This window comes from Globicephala melas, chromosome 1 (genome assembly GCF_963455315.2).
Source record: "Globicephala melas chromosome 1, mGloMel1.2, whole genome shotgun sequence".
NCBI lineage: Eukaryota > Metazoa > Chordata > Mammalia > Artiodactyla > Delphinidae > Globicephala > Globicephala melas.
In genome coordinates, this window is record NC_083314.1 from 144,704,494 (window position 1) to 144,725,663 (window position 21,170).

The 21,170-nt window shown below is 40.6% G+C and overlaps 1 protein-coding gene across 3 annotated transcripts in view; it reads right to left on the reverse strand.

Annotated features, from left to right (window-relative positions):
* Positions 1 to 18,992, reverse strand: part of BTF3L4 (basic transcription factor 3 like 4) — a 28,881-nt gene extending 9,889 nt beyond the window's left edge. The window contains exons 1-3 of one of the 3 annotated variants that reach the window (XM_030870133.2): positions 18,879 to 18,992; positions 15,575 to 15,641; positions 11,698 to 11,811 (exon numbers count right to left, since the gene is read on the reverse strand). In XM_030870133.2, coding sequence (XP_030725993.1) covers positions 11,698 to 11,811; positions 15,575 to 15,628 — 168 coding nt within the window. In that variant the 5' untranslated portion in view covers positions 15,629 to 15,641; positions 18,879 to 18,992. Of the gene's footprint in view, positions 1 to 11,697; positions 11,812 to 15,574; positions 15,642 to 18,878 lie in introns of those variants that run through there. The other 2 variants (XM_070045179.1, XM_060305566.1) reach the window with 2 other exon arrangements.
* Positions 18,993 to 21,170: the final 2,178 nt, after the last annotated feature.

Genomic DNA, 21,170 nt, shown 5'->3' on the forward strand with positions numbered 1-21,170 from the left:
CACTGGGCCCCCTGAAGAGCCCCTAGACCATTTGGCTTTGAAGGCCAGCGGGGCTTTATTGCAGGAGCTCCACAGGATTGGGGGGAACAGAGACTTCACTCTTAAAAGGTGCACACAAAATCTCATGTGCATCATGACTAAGGGCAAAAGCAGTAATCTGATAGGCGCCTGGGTCAGACCAACCTGCTGGTCTGAGATAGTCTCCTGGGTAGGCGGGGTAGGGGTTGGGGAGTAGCTATGCCTCACCCTGGGGACACAGACACTAGCAGTGGGCATATCAGGGAGCATTTATCTGCATGAGCTCTCCTGGAGGCTGACATCTTGGCACCAAGACCTGGCCCCACCCAACAGCCTGTAGGCTCCAGGACTGGGAGGCCTCAGGCCAAACAACTAACTAGGCATGAACACAGCCCCATCCACCAGCAGACATGCTGCCTAAAGACTTCCTAAGCCCAAAGCCACCTCTAGACATGTCCCTGCCCACCAGATGGCCAAGACCCCACTCCACGCACAAGTGGGCAGGCACTGGCCCCTCCCGCCCGGAAACCTGCATAAGTCTCTAGACCAGCCTCGCCCACTGGGGGGCAGACACCAGAAGCAAGAACACTACAATTCTGCAGCCTGCAGACCAAGTCTGCAAACACAGGCCAGATACTACCCTGGGACCAGCTGGCCTCTGACCCTTGGGTGATGAGAGAAGAGTGCACTGCTGGGACGCACATGACGTCTCCTACAGAGGGCCACTTCTCCAAGCTCGAGAAACATAATTAACCTACTACATACATAAAAACACAAATAGCAATTTAGATAAAATGAGACATCAGAGGAATATGTTTCAGACAATGAAGAACTGATGTAAAATTCCAGAAGAACTAAACAACGTAAAATCCCAGAAGAACTAAGTGACGTGAGGATAAGCAGTCTACCCAAAAAAAGAGTTCAGGGTAATGGTTGTAAAAATGATCAAAGAACTCAGGAGAGAAGGGATGCACAGAGCGAGAAATGAGAAGTTTAGAATTAGAAAATATAAAGAACCACCAAACAGAATCGAAGAAGACAATAACTGAAATGAAAAATACACTAGAAGAAATCAATAGCAGACTAAATGAGGCAGAAGAATGGATCAGTGAGTTGCAAGGCAGACTAGTGGAAATAACTGCCACTGAACAGAAAAAAGAATGAGAAGAAATGAAAACAGTTTAAGAGATCTCTGGGACAACATCAAGTACACTAATAGTAAGATTATAGGGGTCCCAGAAGGAGAAGAGAGAAAGAAAGGTCCTGACAAAATATTTGAAGAGATAATAGCTGAAAACTTCCCTAACCTGGGAAAGGAAAGTCACCCGAGTCCAGGAAGCAGACATTCCCATACAGGATTAACCAGAGAGGAACAGACTAAGACATACTGTAATCAAAATGACAAAAATTAGGGCTTCCCTGGTGGTGCAGTGGTTGAGAGTCCGCCTGCCGATGCAGGGGACACGGGTTCGTGCCCTGGTCTGGGAAGAGCCCACATGCCGCGGAGCGGCTAGGCCCATGAGCCATGGCTGCTGAGCCTGCGCGTCCAGAGCCTGTGCTCCGCAACAGGAGGCCCGCGTACCACAAAAAAAAAAAAAAAAAAAAAGACAAAAATTAAAGATGAAGAGAGAGTATTAAAAGCAACAAGAGGGAGCTTCCCTCGTGGCGCAGTGGTTAAGAATCCGCCCGCCAATGCAGGGGACACGGGTTCGAGTCCTGTTCTGGGAAGATCCTACATGCCACAGAACAACTAAGCCTGTGTGCCACAACTACTGAGGCTGCACTCTAGAGCCCATGAGCCACAACTACTGAAGCCTGCGCGCCTAGAGCCTGTGTTCCACAAGAGAAGCCACCACACTGAGAAGCCCGCACCACAACGAAGAATAGCCCCCGCTCACTGTGACTAGAGAAAGCCCGCAGGCAGCAACAAAGACCCAACACAGCCAAAAATAAATAAATAAATATATATATATATATATATATATATATAAAGCAACAAGAGAATAGCATCAAATAACATACGAGGGAACTCCCATAAGGCTATCAGCTGAATTTTTAGGAGAAACTGCATGCCAGAAGGGAGAGATGATATACTCAAAACAATGAAAGAGAAAAACCTACAACCAAGAATACTCTACTCAGCAAGGCTCTCGAGGTTCAGATGTGATGGAGAAATCAAAAGCTTTACAGACAAGCAAAAGCTAAAAGAATCCAGCACCACAAAACCAGATTTAAAACAAATGTTGAAGGAACTTCTCTAGGCAGAGAAGAAAAGGTCACAACTAGAAACAAGAGAATTACAAAATGGAAAAGCTTGCTGGCAAAGGCAAACATACAATAAAGCACGATATCATCCACACACAAAGCTAGTAGGGAGCTTAAAAAACAAAAGTAGTAAAATCATCTGTATATACAATAAGCAGTTAAGGGATACACAAAAAATTAGATATAAAATATAATACCAAAAACAACAATCATGAGGGTAGGAGAATACAAATGCAGGGCATCTAAAATGCATTTGAAATTAAGAGATGAGCAACTTAAAACAAGCATGAATATACAGACTGTTATATAAAAAGCTCATGGTAACCATAAAATAAAAATCTATAAAAGATATACACACAAAAAAGAAAAAGGAATCCAAACATAACACTAAAGATAGCCATCAAATCACAAGAGAAGAGAACAAAAGAAGGGGAAGAAAATACCTGCAAAAACAAATCCAAAACAATTAACAAAATGGCAATAGGAACATACATATTGATAACTACCTTAAATGTAAACGGACTGAATGCTCCAACCAAAAGACACAGACTGGCTGAATGAATACAAAAACAGGACCCATATATATGCTGCCTAAAAGAGACTCCCTTCAGATCAAGAGACCCATACAGACTGAAAGTGAGGTACTCCACACCAATGAAAATCAAAAGAAAGCTGAAGTAGCAATACTTATGTCAGACAAAATAGACTCTAAAATAAAGACTGTTACAAGAGACAAGAAGGACACTACATAACAATCAAAGGATCAATCCAAGAAGATATAACAATTGTAAATATATATGTACCCAACATAAGAGCACCTCAATACACAAGGCAAACGTTAACAGACATAAAAGAGAAACCAACAGTAACACAATAATAGTAGGGGACTTTAACGCCCCACTTACATCAATGGACAGACCATCCAGACAGAAAGTCAATAAGGAAACACAGGCCTTAAGTGACACATTAGACCAGATGGACTTAATATGTATAGAGCATTCCATCTGAAAGCAGCAGAATACATATTCTTTTCAAGTGTACATGGAACATTCTCCAGGACAGATCACATGCTGGGCTACAAAGCAAGCCTCGGTAAATTTAAGAAAACTGAAATCATATCAAGCATCTTTCCCAAACACAACAGTATGAGGTTAGAAATCAACTACAAGGAAAAAAACTGCAAAAAACACAAACACATGGTGGCTAAACAATATGCTACTAAACAATCAATGGATCCCTGAAGAAAGCAAAGAGGAAATCAAAAAATACCTTGATACAAGTGAAAACGAAAAGATGACAATCCAAAACCTATGTGATGCAGCAAAAGCAGTTCTAAGAGGGAAGTTCATAGAGATACAAGCTTACCTCAGGAAACAAGAAAAATCTCAAATAAATGACCTAACGTTACACCTAAAGCAACTAGAGAAAGAAGAACAAACAAAACCCAAAGGCAGCAGAAGGAAAGAAATCATCAAGATCTAAGCAGAAATAAATGAAATAGAGACTAAGAAAACAATAAAAAAGATCAATAAAACTAAAAGCTGGTTCTTTGAAAAGGTAAACAAAATTGATAAACCTTTAGCCAGACTCAGCAAGAAAAAAAGGAAGAGGGCTCACATCAATAAAATCAGAAATGAAAAAGGAGAAGTTACAACCAATACCACAGAAACACAAAGGGCCATAAGAGGCAACAAGCAACTATATGCCAATAAAATGGACAACCTAGAAGAAATGGACAAATTCTTAGAAAGGTACAATCTCCCAAGACTGAACCAGGAAAAAATAGACAATATGAAGAGTCCAATTACCAGTACTGAAATTGAATCAGTAATTTAAAAACTCCCAGTAAACTGAAGTCCAGGACCAGATGGCTTCACAGGTGAATTCTATCAAACATTTAGAGAAGAGTTAAAACATATCCTTCTGAAACTATTCCAAAAAACTGCATAGGAAGGAAAACTTCTGAACTCATTCTATGAGGCCACCATCACCCTGATACCAAAACCAGACAAAGACACCACACAAAAAGGAAATTACAGGCCAATATCGCTATGATGAACCTAGATGCAAAAATCGTCAACAAAATACTAGCACCTGAATCCAACAATACATTAAAAGGATCATACACCATGATCAAGTAGGATTTATCCCAGGGATGAAAGGATTTTTCAGAATCCACAAATCAATCAGTGTGATACACCACATTAACAAACTGAAGAGTAAAAAAGCATATGATCATCTCAACAGATGCCAAAAAAGCTTCTGATAAAATTCAACATCCATTTATGATGAAAACTCTCCAGAATGTGGGCATAGAGGGGACTTACCACAACATAATAAAGGCCACATATGACAAACCCACAGCTAACATCATACTGAATGGAGAAAAGCTGAAAGCATTTCCTCTAAGATCAGGAACAAGACAGGGATGCCCACTATCACCATTTTTATTCAGCATAGTTTTGGAAGTCCTAGCCACAGCAATCAGAGAAGAAAAAGAAATAAAAAGAATCCAAATCAGAAAAGCAGTAATAAAACCGTCACTGTTTTCAGATGACATGATACTATACATAGAAAATCCTAAACATGCCACCAAAAAATTACTAGAGCTCATCAATGAATTTGGTAAAGTTGCAGAATACAAAATTAATGCACAGAAATCTGCTGCATTTCTATACACTAACATCAAAATAGCAGAAAGAGAAATTAATAAAACAATCCCACTTACCTTTGTATCAAAAAGAATAAAATACCTAGGAATAGAGACCTCCCTAGGGAGGCAAAAGACCTGTACTCCGAAAATTATTAAGACACTGATGAAAGAAACTGAAGATGACAAAAAACAGATAGAAAGACATACCATGTTCTTGGATTGGAAGAATCATAATTGTTAAAATGACCATACCACCCAAGGCAATCTACAGATCCAATGCAATCTCTATCAAATTACCAATAGCAGTTTTCATGGAATTGGAACAAAAAATTTTAAAATTTGTATGGAAACACAAAAGATCCTGAAAAGCCAAAACGATCTTGAAAAAGAAGAATGGAGCTGGAGGAATCATGCTCCTTGATTTCAGACTATATTACAAAGCTAGAGCAATAAAACAGTATGAGACTGGCATGGAAACAGACACATAGATCAACAGAACAGAACAGAAAGCCCAGAAATAAAGATACGCATTTATGGTCAATTAATCTATGACAAAGGAGACAAGATACAACGGAGAAAAGACAGTCTCTTCAATAACTTGTGCACGGAAAACTGGACAGTTACATGTAAAAGAATGAAATAAAAACATTCTCTAACAGCATATATAAAAATAAACTCAAAATGGATTTAAGACCTAAACATAAGACCAAATACTATAAAACTCTTAGAGGAAAACGTAGGCAGAACACTTCTTGTATTTTTTTTTTTTGGCCATGCCACGCGGCTTGTGGGATCTTAGTTCCCCGACCAGTGGAAGCACAGAGTCCTAACCACTGGACCGCCAGGGTAGTCCCATATATACTTCAATTTTAAAAAATCGCTAAAAAAAAAAAAGATCTGGGACTTCCCTGGTGGTGCAGTGTTTAAGAATCCGCCTGCCAATGCAGGGGACATGGGTCCGATTCCTGGTCTGGGAAGATCCCACAAGCTGCAGAGCAACTAAGCCTGTGTGCCACAACTACTAAGACTGTGCTCTAGACCCTGCGAGCCACAACTACCGACGCCCATGCACCTGGAGCCCGCGCTGTGCAACAAGAGAAGCCACTGTAGTGAGAAGCCCGCACACCGCAATGAAGAGACCCTGCTCGCTGCAACTAGAGAAAGCCCACGTGCAGCAACGAAGAACCAACAAAGCCAAAAAAAAGCTCTGCACATAGGGAAAAAAAAGGCAAATTTTATGTTATGTTTATTTTACCACACACACAAAAACAGGGGAAAAAAAACCAAAAAACAAAAAAAGCAGGATATTTAAAGAATGTAAGACTGCTGTGTGATAATAAGTTGAATGGTACACAGTGTTTCTCTTTTACTCTCCTGTACTTAGAGCTGTACACCCATTGACACCTGAGGCTCTAGCTGGAGGAAGAAGGAACCGCAGTAAGGGTCAACAAATAACTTTAGGTTCTCCTTCTGTATAACTGGTTCAAGAAAAATAAGAGCCAAGAAAAGGAAAATATAAACAGTAAAACTTATGTGTACAATTACAAAATTTAAATTCCCAGCCCTAAGCTTTTTCCTGAGCGCCAGCTCTTTATGGCTAACTTCTTGCAAAACAATTCCACCTAGAATAATCAGTATTGCTTAAACTTAACAGGCCCCAAACAAACTCATCATGGGAGTCAGCATGCTATAGATTATAAATGATGAATAAACACACTTCCTACTGTCAAGATTCTTACAATCTACTGCAAACAGACTACTTGGTTAATAAGTAATCATACCCTACAATATGAGGCTGTAATAATAAACACATTATAGCAGAGCAATTTAAGCTAAGGGCAGTGGAAGTACAGATAAAGTGTTGATGAATTATGCCTGGAAAGATAGGGAAGGTTTCATGGAGACAGAATCATACCTTAGTTAAGATAGAAGCTGTCCTCTGAATATAATAGTAAAACTCTGTGAAACAACTAGACCATCTGAACCAGAGAAGCAGATTTTTGGTGACATTTCTTATTAAATACATCTGATGAAATCAATTATCTCTGGGAAATGAAACAGATTCTACCTTTTTTTTTTTTTTTTTTTTTTTGCGGTACGCAGGCCTCTCACTGTTGTGGCCTCTCCCGTTGTGGAGCACAGGCTCCGGACGCACAGGCTCAGCGGCCATGGCTCATGGGCCCAGCCGCTCCGCGGCATGTGGGATCTTCCTGGACCGGGGCACGAACCCGTGTTCCCTGCATCGGCAGGCGGACTCTCAACCACTGCGCCACCAGGGAAGCCCCAGATCCTACTTTTGATAGATGCATGTTATCATCAGGAGAAGAAAGGTGACAACACGGTCACTACAGTCAACTAGATTACCAAGTAAGAAGCACATCCAAATATCTTCAAATGTCAGAGAACATAAAACATTTTCAGAAATTTAGTTCTGGATTATACTCTCAGAGTTCACATAGGAATTTCTTCCTAAAACCCGGTATTTACTTGGCTTTTTTGTATGAAACAGTCTCTGACACTCCCCTGCCCCCCGCCCTTTTTTTTTTTTTTTTTTTGCGGTACGCGGGCCTCTCACTGCTGTGGCCTCTCCCGCTGCGGAGCACAGGCTCCGGATGCACAGGCTCAGTGGCCACGGCTCACGGGCCCGGCCGCTCCGCGTCATGTGGGATCCTCCCGGACCGGGGCACGAACCCGCGTCCCCTGCATCGGCAGGCGGACCCCCAACCACTGCGCCACCAGGGAAGCCCTCCCCTGCCCCTTTTTGACAGCTTTGGATTTCTGTCTTTGGTAACAGGTAAAAGAAATCTACATATGATTGAATTTATTACCCCAAATTAACAAACTAGGGAACACATAAAAGTCCAGAGAAGCCTCTCTTAATTCAAACAGTCCTTTAGTTTTTAAGTATTTGAAGAGAACATAAATTAAGTTTTAGAAGGGGAAAAAAATTACTGATACTGACAGCCTAGAAACTAAGATTAAAATTTTACTTGGCAGGGCTTCCCTGGTGGCGCAGTGGTTGAGAGTCTGCCTGCTGATGCGGGGGACGCGGGTTCGTGCCCCGGTCCGGGAAGATCCCACATGCCGCAGAGCGGTTGGGCCCGTGAGCCATGGCCGCTAAGCCTGCGCGTCCGGAGCCTATGCTCCGCAATGGGAGAGGCCACAACAGGGGGAGGGCCGCGTACCGCAAAAAAATGAAATGAAATAAAATAAAATAAAATTTTACTTAGCAAAAGTGCATTCAATAAGTTTTTGAAACCCAACTCTGATCTCTCTGTTCCAACCCACCAAACCAAGTACTTTCTATTGGTTTGATGTTTTGAAGGTCAAAGTACAGAAAACATAGTAATATTATTTTTGCTTTACAACAATGGTAATGGTATCTTCTCTTTTCAAATGTTTTTATCTGCTTTCCTTAAACTGCCAAAACCCAAAAAGATAGTATCTTCCAGAGTTCAGCACTTTGAAAAAAGCTGAAAACATCCCAAGTTAAAAATAACGAAATTGTAAAATAATCGTTTCTTCTATTCTAAGATGTATATATTTTTTCATATCTTAATGTTTCTGAAAACTGCACACGTTTTCATGTATACATTTAATGTAGTAGTTTCTTTTTTCCTCCTAGAAGTTGTTTTAAACCAAGCGTGTCATAATTTTCTTTAAAAAAAAATGAAAAAAATTCTGCTTTAATTATAGTAACACAAAACATAATGTTTGAGGCAAGCCAGATTATACAGTACACTAGATATGCCTAAACGAAATTATTTTAGATCTGCAAAGTGTTATATAAAGTACCAAATATCTTGGTTCTCAAAAAATCAATTTTAGAAAGAGGGAAAGGAAGAAAGCAAACCTTCCCATTTTAGTTTCAAACATTCAGAATGTTACAGCTATTATCTTACAGTGTTAATTTTCTTTATGCATATTTTCTCTGTACAACTAGTCTGTGAGGGTTGGAAGACATCACACACACACACACACACACACACACACACACACACGGGGGTGGGAGTGCAACAAGAGCATGTACATGCCTATTATGTACCATTAATTTTCTGTGTGACGTTTTGGAGATATGTGTCTCCAAACAAAACTGCACTGGCAATACCAACAAAAAAGAATTAATAATATAGTTTAATACATGCTATAATAAAATTAAATACAGGGCATTATGGAGGCACACAGGAAAGGCGTCTAACCCTTCTTTGCATAAATGTGTATGTGTGCTACCAGGAAGGCTTCTGGGAGGAAATAACACCTACATTAATACCTGAAAAAGTAGAAAAAGCAATGTCCTTGGAAATACTGATGGGGATTTCTTTTATCTATAATGTTAAGTAATGAACTGAACATGGCAGGTGCTCGATAATACAGGATATAAGGCAGGTACTGTCCCTTTCTTTGGGGGGAGTTTGGAAGAACAGAGAGGAAGGAGGGGCAGGAGGAGAGGAAAAGGCCAATAGTGAGTATAAGAAAGTACAACTAAAAAGACCAAAGCAGGATAAATCAATGAATAAAATGAGCTCTGGTTTTGACATACTTAGTTCAAATCTGGAATTCAGCACTTACTAGCTATGTGATCTTGGGCAGATACCTGATTCTCTAAGTCTCAGCTTTCTTATCTGTAACCAGTAACAACCAACCATGAGACACTGTGAAGCTGAAATGGATAATATATATTTGTTTATCTGTCTAGCTGTCTAATTAGTTTCCACACTAGATTTTAAGCTCTAAACGACAGAGACTATGAATAATATCTTATGAATCACTGCCTAGCAAAATGCTTGGCATACAGCAGATGTTCACTACCATTAAAAATTTATTATAATTTCGACGACAAATAAACCATGACCTCAGCACACCATTATAACTAGTTTGATTATATTCTGAAGGGATCAAAGACTGATAACTGACTGGCTTTTTATTTCACTATAAAACACTAAAAGTTTTATTAATTATAAGAACCATAAAGTCTTCCAAATTTGAACAAACCAAACATTTAGACAAGCATGCCCCTGGAAATATTATGCAGTTAAAATCTATACTTCAAGGAGGTGTAAATACAATCTTTTCCTCTCTCTAAAGAAGTGTTTTCAACCAAGGGTGATTTGCCCCCCGGAGAACATGCAATAACGTCTGGAGACATTTTTGGTTGTTGTAACTGGGGATCTAGTGGGTAGAGTCCAGGCATGCTGCCAAACATCCTACAATGTACAGGACAGTTCCCACAGTAAAGAATTATCTGGTTCAAAATGTCAACAGTGTTGAGGTGGGGAGGGGTGGGCATGGAGTCAGAGAGTAGAAAGGTAGGCAAAGATATAAGATTGCCTGAACACTTATAAGTAGGTTAGGCTTAACATTATCAGAGTTCATGTCCATTATTACAACTTATTCTTTTTTTTAATCAAGCTGTGATTTTTTTTTAAACATCTTTATTGGAGTATAATTGCTTTACAATGTTGTGTTAGTTTCTGCTGTATAACAAAGCAAATCAGCTATACTATACATATATCCCCATATCCCCTCCCTCTTAAGTCTCCCTCCCTCCCACCCTCCCTATCCCACCCCTCTAGGTGGTCACAAAGCACCGAGCTGATCTCCCTGGGCTATGCAGCTGTCAAGCTGTGATTTTTAAAGAGAGGCTTAAATTTGCTTTTTCTCAAATATACCCCAGATAGAGAATGATCTCTCTGAAAATTATTTTAGGTCAATGAAAATATATAAAAGCTTTCAATAGCTCAGAAAAAAAAAGCATTTTAAATGCTTAATTTCAAGACTTGCAAATGAAGTTCTAATATTTATCAGAGTAAGAATGCACAGCCACATCAAGCTGAATGGAAAAAAGATACATGTGGCTCACATTTCCTACTGTTTTATCAGTATATTGACTTTGAAAGTACAAAGCAGATTTAAACGATGTGTTCATTCATTCACATACGCATGGTTGAAGGAATATGTAGCACTTTGCCATTTCACTGCCTTTTTTTTGGTACTCTGCTATTTCTTTAATAGTAATCCCCATCACCACATTGTTTCTGATCTATGTTTCACAGCACATGTCCATTAATAATCTACTAAAAATTGTGAGGTGGTGCCACACGAAGTAATGACATAATGAAATCTAACTGATGGCAGTGAAAATTTTAACATTGGTTACTATCAGAAATGGAATCATTAGGTAGAAGTAGGTCTAGATGGTAACAAATGACAAACAGTTGATGTTATTATAAATTTTCTTGAGTACCTTTTGAAATAACATCAATCTTTGGTTTCAGATTTGAGAAAAGTAGTATTATCAAAATATAATAAAATAATTTAAAAATTCAATGAATAATTTTTGAAAGAGGTCTAATAAGAAATCCAATTCATGTAAAGCTATTGCTAGAGCTTGGCTGAGGTAATGCTTTTAGAGACTGTGTATGGGAAAAAAGTTCATCCTACTGGAAGAAATCTTTGGGTTTCTTTATTTCTGTGTCATTAGAAAAAAATCTTATTCTACATTAAAATTCAAGAGCGGTTCCATAATTTTGACATATATGCAAATACTTTGAGTCTGAAAAGTATAATGAATCCCTTAACTGTCTACTAAAATCATTTTTTTTGACAATCATCCAATTTATACAATAAGCAAATTCAATAGCTATAGTCCTTCAGAAAGACAATACCGGATTCATCTAAGCTGATATTTTACATTTGAAAGTGTGGTTAATTATCTGTGAATGTGCTACTTGTCCACATAACAATTTACTAAGTGACCATACCTCTTCAATACCAGCTATATTATTCACAGCCAGTTTTTTTAGAGAACTCTGAAGTTTTTTGTCATCAGCTGTAGCTGTTCTATGTACCACCTTCTTCTTTCTGCGCGCTGTACCCTGAAAGATAACCAAACAGAAGTGTTAGCATGCCATGCATTTGACAACTGCAATCACTTGTCTTCCTTTACATAATATTCTAACATAATATTCATAATATTCACTCAAGAAACTGCCAACTTCGACTCAATAGTGAGGTGGTGCCACACACAGTAATGACATAATGAAGTCTAATGAATGATTAGATGATTAATAAGACTGTCAGCCTAACTCAGATTTTTGAAGGTCAGTTTCTAGCCAATTGTTCTTACTCTTTCCAATATCCAGCCTTTATCATTTTAACATTGTTTCAAGAAAATATGTTTCTAATAAAAAAATTGTTTCTAATAAAAAAAATTTATAATTTCAAGATAATTTAGTGTGCTTTATATCAACTTTCAAACATTATAAGGAATGCTTTTTTTAACAGTGCCTACCACCCCCTGACAATAAAGTCTAAAGATATTCCGAAACTTTGGAGATTATGACATAATTAAGAGTCAAAGGGCTTCCCTGGTGGCACAGTGGTTGAGAGTCCGCCTGCCAATGCAGGGGACATGGGTTCTTGCCCCGGTCCGGGAAGATCCCACATGCCGCAGAGCAGCTAGGCCCGTGAGCCATGGCCGCTGAGCCTGCGTGTCCGGAGCCTGTGCTCCGCAACGGGAGAGGCCACAACAGTGAGAGGCCCGCGTACCGCCAAAAAAAAAAAAAAAAAAAAAAAAAGAGTCAAATGCCTATTATGTGAGTGTTCTAGAGTCCTAGAACCCAGGAATGAAAACGATCAAGTTCTTACTTCAAGGAGCACACATTACAGTGTGAAGGAAAAGTCAATAAACATATAAATAAATTACATCATTTCAAATAGGACAAGGGTATTAAGAAAAAAAATAACATAGTGACAAGAATATCAGATGGGGGTAAAGCACTACTTTATTACAATGTTCAGGGAAGGCCCCTCTGAGGAGGTGACGTATGAGCTGAGATCCATGGGAAGACCTAGGGGAAGAGTGATCCAAGCAGAATGAAACAAGAGTGAACCTTTTATTTCTAGAGAAAGTAGGCCAGTATGGCTAAAGCAGAGTAAACAATGGGAAAGGAGGAGGAAAATGAAATCAGAAAGATCGGTAAGGGCCAGATCATGTGGCCTAGAATCCCATGGGCAGGAGTTGGACTTTATTCCAATTGCAATAGGAAGCCATTGGAAGGTTTTAAGCATGAAAATGACTGGATCTGATTTATGATTTTAAAAGATGACTGAGGTTGCTGTGGAAAATGAACTATAATGAAATCAATCAGGAAGCTACTGTAGCAGTCCTGATGAGAAATGAGGGTTGTGGCAGTGGAGGTGGTGAGAGCTCAGACTGTCAGAAGAACCAACAGGACTTGCTGATGGACTGGATATGGGATATGAGGGAAAAAAAGGAATCTAGAATGATGTTTAGAATTTTGACCTGAGCAAATAGGTTGAAAATTATACTATTTACTGAGATAAGAAAAGTTCATTTCTAAACGGATACTTTGAAACTCTAAATACATTTTTTCCATTGAAAAACTATTTAAAACAATGAATTAAATTCCTGAGCCAATTTAAAAAAATGTAACCTAAAGCAGGGCTGAAACACTGCCAAGAGCAGTCTATATCTTGAGGCCTAAATCTTTCTGAGACCCGGCAGGAGTAAAGAAAAAGGAAAGGAGGTTTCAATCTCTGGGTAGCTCCTGCAGTATTACTCAGGCAATCAGGCTTATAGAGAGTAGGCAGGAGCCTCAGTCTCAGCAACTCTGGTGGGAGTAGAAGAGAGTCCTGTGGGTAGCAGCAGAGGTTGTAATGAAATCCAGTTAAAGGATGAACTAAGAGTGACTCTTTACATAGATGGCCATTTATTTATGATGTGTTCCTGACTCAGGGATAGCTCAATTGCTTGCTGGATACAACTCAAATGATCCTCACGCACCTCAAAGTCAATATGCCTAAAAGCTTATCAGTCCTCCAAACTACTCTTCTTATATTTCCTAAGTTTTGTAGCTCTAAAACCAGAAATTTGGACGTCATCCCAGAATCCTCTCACCCGTTCATCCCCCATATTCTATTGGTCATTAAATTGTGTCATATCCAGTCCCTGAATTTGTGTCCCACATACTATAGCAGTAGCTTCTCGATTGTTCTCCTCTATGCCAAACTTGTTTTATTTCATTTTCCACAATGCTGGCAGCCACCTTTTAAAATGACTGTTATTTCCTTCTTAAAATTCTACAGTAGTTTACTGTTGCTCTTGCCTATAGGATAAAATCTGAATCTCCCTAGTATGGCATACAAAACTATGATCTAACCCTAAATTACCTGGTTGTTTCATTTGCTACCATACTTTATCTATCATTTACTCTAAACTCTAGCTATAACAAACTAAAGCAAGCTGTTCCATTAAGCACCATGTTGTCTCAGCATCCTATGGGCCTTTGCATGCGTGAGAACGACAATCCCCCCCTTCACCCTACCCACTTATCCTTGCACCTGTTCTTGTTTATTCTTCAAATCTCAGCTCAGTGATGATGTCCTTATCTCTCCTAGGCTGGAGCACCTTGTACTTCATTTTAACATTTACTATTCTGTAGTGGAATTGTATGTCTCTCTTCCAAGCTGAACTGTGTCAAGAGCAGGAAACCTTGACTTATTTATGTACTGTGTGCTTGGCCCACAGTACATTCTCAATAAACCAGCTGAATGAATGTGCCAACTATCTGGTTTAAAATATATAATAGTGATGTGCTGCATCAAGTTCTTACAGGTATATTCTATGGTTCTTGAATATTCCTAGTTTTTGCATTGGTACATTACATTACACTTGCTGCTACAATGTGACTAGTACTTTGGTTATAGGAATGTGTTAATATGACTCCAGAGTCATATAACTGTATCACTATGAAAGAAGAAGAAAGTACTAGTTGCTTCTCCCCTTCCCCCTCTCCTGTCCCCATCCCCAGAAACTGTGGTTATCATCAAAGTAAATGACACAGTGGGGCTGCTACATAGTGTCCTACCTTCCCCCTCCCTAGGTCTGAGGTAAATACTATTCATGCTTTTCCTTTTACAAAGATTGTATTGGGCAGAGATAAAGGCAGAATATTCTCCTTGAGCCTGAGGCTGGAGCTGAAGGGAATCAAAGATTTTCAGTGTTCAGAACTAGATCATCCTTAGGCTTCAAAGTACATGGGAAAAGAATGCTTATGTTCATATTCACCAACATAGACAAACAGGTAGGAATTTGGGAGGAAAACCTAGCAATGAACAATGTACCATCAACTTAAGCATGCCCCATTGTACACCTAACTGAAGCAGTAGGGGCATCCAGTCAAGATAACCTTAATATCTGGGATGCCCTGATGGTGAGTCTAACATAATAGCTGTCATTTATTAAGTGTTTAGTCTGTGCCAGACACCGTTTTAGGTGTTTTAGAAATATTACTCTATCTTTAGAAGCATCTTATATAGGATTACTTTTGTTTTGCAGATGCGAAAATGGAAGCTTAATAAGGTTGGTTAACTTGTTCATCTCATATAACCACCAGATGTTAAGAAGACTCAAAGGTGGCTATTTCAATTGCACCATCAGAGAGAGAGATCTTCTCATTACCTATTTTAGATCTAGACAAATTATTTTCAAATTGGAATGTGGTTTAATCTTGATTGTTTAAAAGATTTTAGATTTTCAATGACCACAAATCCAAAATAATGACACTATCTGGTAATAATACATTCTCCTATCAGTTTTTCTTATGCCACACTCACCTTGCCCCCTATCCGGACCTGAGCCTGAAGTTTGGCTAACTTTTCTTGATTCATGCTGTTGGTAAATCTAGGGGGGGAAAAATAAATTTGTTAAAGTCACTGTTTTATTTACCAAAACAAAATAACTGTTTATACAACAGTACCTTCTGGTTCACTGAACCTGTAATATGCATCACCACCACAATCATATTGTCTATATTCTTAAAAATATTAATAACTTGTCCTAGCTTCATAAGCCAGACAGTAAAAAATCCAAAATTAAATAATACCAAGAGGGAGCTGAATTTACAAACAGAAAATAGAATGGGATTCAAAGTTACCTATTCGAAGATCCCTCCTTAAAAGCATGATTCAGTACTTTGGCATTCAATAAAACCTAACCAATTATGAAATCTCTGCAAGTCAGTTTTTCCCCCAAAGATTTTCACAGCAGAGAGCTGTTACCAAATTAGCACAACCTTTAAGTAAACATTTTTCTCTCAAATCACATTTTGTATTTCTTTAAACCATAAATAGAAGACAAAAAAAAAAAAAGAAAGAAAAAAAGAGAAAAGCAAAGAAATCTGGACAAAGAAAAAAATACAACAATAGGCTGTGTAGCTGTCAAGATGTGAGGTAGTCACGTCCTCTATTCAAGGTCAGGTGGTATGTTAATAATAGGAAAAGAGAACCAGATTTTCAGACATTCAATGCTTCTGCAGCACTTTCCACGGAGTTCATTCAATACCTTGCACTAATATAATATGTCATACTTGTCAAGATATTCTTGCATATAAGGTAGAATGCCTCCTTGCACAATCTGACAAAAACCTATCTCTGCTACATTGATGCTAAATTTTGTGGGGAGGAGGGGAAGAGGAAACTCTTAAAAATAAACTTTTAAAGGCTAATCTTGATTTTGAAAACTCTAAGAGCATTATAAAGTCATGAATCCTACTCTGGTCAGTCCTTTCCTACTAAGGAAAAAAGTTCTTCAGTTTATAATGGGCCATAACATTCCACACTATGTAAACAAATAAAAGCCAATGTTAAAAGTCTTGTTTTACTTGTTCTTGGATCAACAGATCATTACTGAGATATGAGAGAGGTTATAAAGGATAAGGGTGTTGTCAAAACTTTTTGGCTGATTCTCTGAACTCTTTATAATCATCATTCAGATGAAAAAGCTACTGTTTTCTTCATTTCAGAGATGAAAGAGAATCAAAGATTATATAAGTACTAATCGTTCTGTACTCTGACACTGTACTTAGGCACTAACCTGTATATCTCTCTGCTTTAAGGCCAAAGTCCAGTTCCTAAATAATATTTAGAATTTATGATTTCTCAGTCTTTACTCAGTACTGTATCACAATGCTCAAGCAGCTAAAACACTCTTTCATAGGAGCGAGTGTGATTAGAGTACAAAATCAGGAGACTTAGGTGTGTGGCAATCTCAACTCTGCCACAGACTTAAATCTGCTGATGTAAATCCCAATCTCTACATTCAATATCTACAGAAAAGGACCAATATTCACTACTCTCAAAGGAATGTGGCCACGAAGGTATAGTGAACTAACAAAGAGCCTAAGGAATTTTTTACAAAAAAAAGGGGATAAGTGAAAATATTAGAACCAGACACAGGGTAAACCTTTTGGGACTCTTCGGCATTTTGAAGTAACAATCCCCAAGAGAAGAGGTGGAAGCCAACATAGAGTCCTGACTTGTTTGAAACAAAGCAAGGACAAAATTAACTCTTTATATCAATGTGTAGACAAGAAAGAACAGAGTCCATTCCAGATAATCAGTACAACAGAAAACTTGTTCCCAAGGAGTACCTCAGAGAAAAAGCATTTTAGGGAGGTTGGAAGCTCAAGGTTGGTAGGGGAGGAAGAAGAGTGGTCCTTTGTCTACCAGCAGGTTGGGGTGCATGGAATTCAAGTAGGAAATTAGATTGGACTCAGTCTATGAGAGAAGAGATTTCAAGCTCAGAATTTGGAACGGACCTCAAAGATCACCTGCTTTAACTCCCTATTCCTCAATCAACCTTCATTTTATTGTACGCATTATTTCTGTCTTGTACATGTGGCCATCTCAAATACTTGCAAGCAGCAGCAGGGTATAAATTATAAATAAATAAAAGTTCACCTCCCTCCCAATTTAATAGATTTGGAAATGAGGGCCCAGAAGGGAGAAGTCACTTCCTAGGCCCAAAAGGAAGAAGTAACTTCCTAAGGCCATATGATTAGTGAGTTCTTCCTTGGGGATCCTAGGATCTTTTAGCCCTTTCCTCAAGGAATCACGAAAAGATGCAAATAATGAGGTTATAATCAACATTTATTGAGTGCCTAAGGTCCAAGCATTATGGTGGGCACTTTCACATACACCATGTTCACAAAGAGATAAAATAATTTCAATCTTTAATCCTGAGTTTTTATTTTGTGGGTTACTCTATCTAATAAGAGAGGCACAGGCTTTGGAATCAGAAAGATCAAGTTTCCACCACTTAGGGCTTCAGAACGGTATTTTACTTCTCTGAACTTCTATCCCTTCCGTATTAGAAACAGTGTAACACCACATACTTCACAGAGTTGTTTTAAGAGTTAAAGATTAAGGTATCAAGCACAGGGTATGGCTCACAGCAGATACTCAGAAACTGGTAACTATTGTTACCATTCCCTAAGGGACAGATCTGGTAGAGTGAAAGAACGTGGGAACGGAAGTTGAAACCTCCATTCACGAGCTGTGTAACACTGCCCGTCGGTCAATCATCAACTTCCTGACAGCCTACTATGCACCAGGCAGTGTGATAGGGCTATAAAAATGGGCAAAGCAATGTCTCAGAGAGGGTGGCAGACTTTAAACAAACACTGCCATTACGAGGTGAAGAGCGCTGCAACGGAATTCGGTCTCCAGCGCTCGGGGGCGGGGGCTGCTAGCCTCAGTTTCTCTATCTGTCTAGTGGGAGGATCAAACGAGATGACAGCAGATAGGCTGTATAAAGCTCACAGCATTATTGTTGTGAATAATGAAGAATAACAGGACAGAGGCGGGGGACCACCTGCCTCCTGGGACTGGATCTGGGCGGCAACAGCGCAGGCCCGCTCGCCCACAGAAAGCGGTGGTGCTGGGGACCTTCCCTCAGGTGCCGACCCCCAGCTGCGCCGCCGGTGACCGAGAGGCCAAGCCAGCCGCCTCCGCCCCCACTCGGCGCGCCACAGCGGAAGTGGCAGCCCCAGCAGTTGACGGGTGTCGGCAGAAAAGGGCGGGGGGAGATCGTGCGCAGCGGCCTAAGGCCGTGGAGTGGCGGGACCGCCGGGGGTCTCACCTGAAGCAAGGAGGGTCCTCCAACACCAGCACGCGGCAAGAGCAAGATGGCTACCTCAGTCGAGACAGAGAAAGACGAAGGCGGCCGCGGCGGCGGGAGTCGGTCCCACGTGACACATCCGTCCCCGCCTCTCTCTCACCAGAGCAACCTATCCCGGGAGCCCATATACGAACTACAAAGCCCAGGCTGCTCTGCGCCTCCCAATAGAAAAGCGGCAGGTGCAGGTGGCCGCGCTGCATCCCGGAGCTTGCAGTCTCCCTGGTGTTCCATTGTGTCCGTGCCTGCAGTTTGTAGGAAGCCTAATAAAAGGGCTGTGTGTATTTTTGTTTGGGTGTCTACTTTTGCCGGATGTCTTTCACTAGGAATTAAGTACGCACTGTCGAACTGAACTAGTGCGGACTCACGAGTGTGCAGACTCAACTAGTGTCCACTCAGGAGACACGGGAAATTTTGACCTGTTTGTTACGCATCAGAGAGGAAAACTGAGAAATACTTAACCCACGAATCTTAAAAACAACAAAAACAAATAGATTTAACCAGAAGAAGCTTTACACTTTAAGAGCCTGCAGTAACTTATGTCTTGGTGCCCTGAAGAGCTAGGTCAGTTTTGCAATGAGAGGTTCCAAGTTTGGTTTTCTCAGAGCTTGCATCAGTTGATTGCATCATCCCTGAGTGGAAGAATTTGGGTTACAAGGAAAAATAAGGTGCAGTGCTTCTTCTCCAGCAGGAAGGGGCATTCTTGCAGGCACGAGACCATGCACCGCAGAACAGACTTGCCAGGTCTCTTCGAGACTCGAGCAGGAACCTAAGAATGAAATCCGGTCTGCCTTTTTTTTATTTGCGAAGGGGGAGGGGGGACCCGAAGCCAATGGGCACCCCGCCCACTGTTGGGTGCTGCTGACTTCACAGATCAATAATTTGCGTAGTGAATATTAAGTGAGCGGTTTTTTGGGGGAGGGGCTAGCCCGCAGGCGGACGCAAGCAACGGATGCAAGCAGCAACGGTTCTCCCGAGCCTCCTCCCCACCCCCTACTATCTCGGCCCATCTTTTCTCTCGGTACTCGGACTGAAAGTCCGGAACCTGGGGAAGCAACTAGCGCTCAAAAGCAGCCCCCGCAGCCTTCTTCGTGATCTGCACCTTTAAACTCTCACTCCGTCCCAAACCGGACCCCGGAGGCACCACCCACATCCGTCTAACATCACTTCCTTCAGGGTTAGAAAAAAAAAAAAAAAAATCTGGGAACAGGAGCGGATGGGCTGAGCAGCACTTGGGAAACCGCGCGGACTTTCTGCTAGGACTCGGGCCCTACGTCTGCTCAGCCCCGTGGCTCCGCGCACCTACCATCATGGAGCTGCGGCCTCGTCTCGGAGCCACCTGTTTGCTGGGCTTCAGTTTCCTGCTCCTCGTCACCTCTTCTGATGGACATAATGGGCTTGGAAAGGGTCAGACCGCGTTCTTATCTTAATCTTCACTTATCCTGGGCCCCAGCCCGGGACAACCCTCTTCTTGTTCTAACATGATCCCTTTCGCATTTTATCTCTGTGGCCACGCTAGATTTCTTTTTATCCTCTCGAACTGCTCCTGGAATTTGGGGTGAGGAGTAGCGGGTCTGGGGAATGTTGAGATGGGGAAGTTTACTTGAGGCCTCCCTGAATTCTTGGGTTGGGGTAAGGAATTTCCCTTATGTTAGGAAAAGCATGGTTAAGAGACCAGCATAGCGTCTAGCACTTGGTAGGCCCTCAGGCACCGTTACCTTCCCTCCTGGGAGAAATAGGACCTTTGGGGATCTGTATATTTAGACCCTTGCCCTGGGTCTAAGAGTCCCCTCCTCACCTCTTCTTTTAAGAGCTAGGTTACTGCTTCCTTACCTTGGAGCGAACAGCACCTATATCCTAGGGAGGGGTGACTGGCACAAAAGGAAGGGCCAGATGAAGGGTCAAAGGTGTGATGTTAGAAACCGCAACGAAGAGTAGCCCCCCCGCTCGCCGCAACTAGAGAAAGCCCGCACACAGCAACGAAGACCCAATGCAGCCTATATATATATATACACACATATATATATATACATATATATATGTATATACATACATATATATATACACATATATATATGTATATATATATATATACATATAAAAGGCTCAGTTCATTTTGGGGAAAATGTCTACCCAACACCCTGGTTGGAATAACCATAGTTATTTGGTGGCAAGCTCAGCTTGCAGCTCAATCATACAAGAGCTTTTTCCCTCAAAACAACCAGGGAACTTTGGCGAACAGTAGAAGGTCACCAA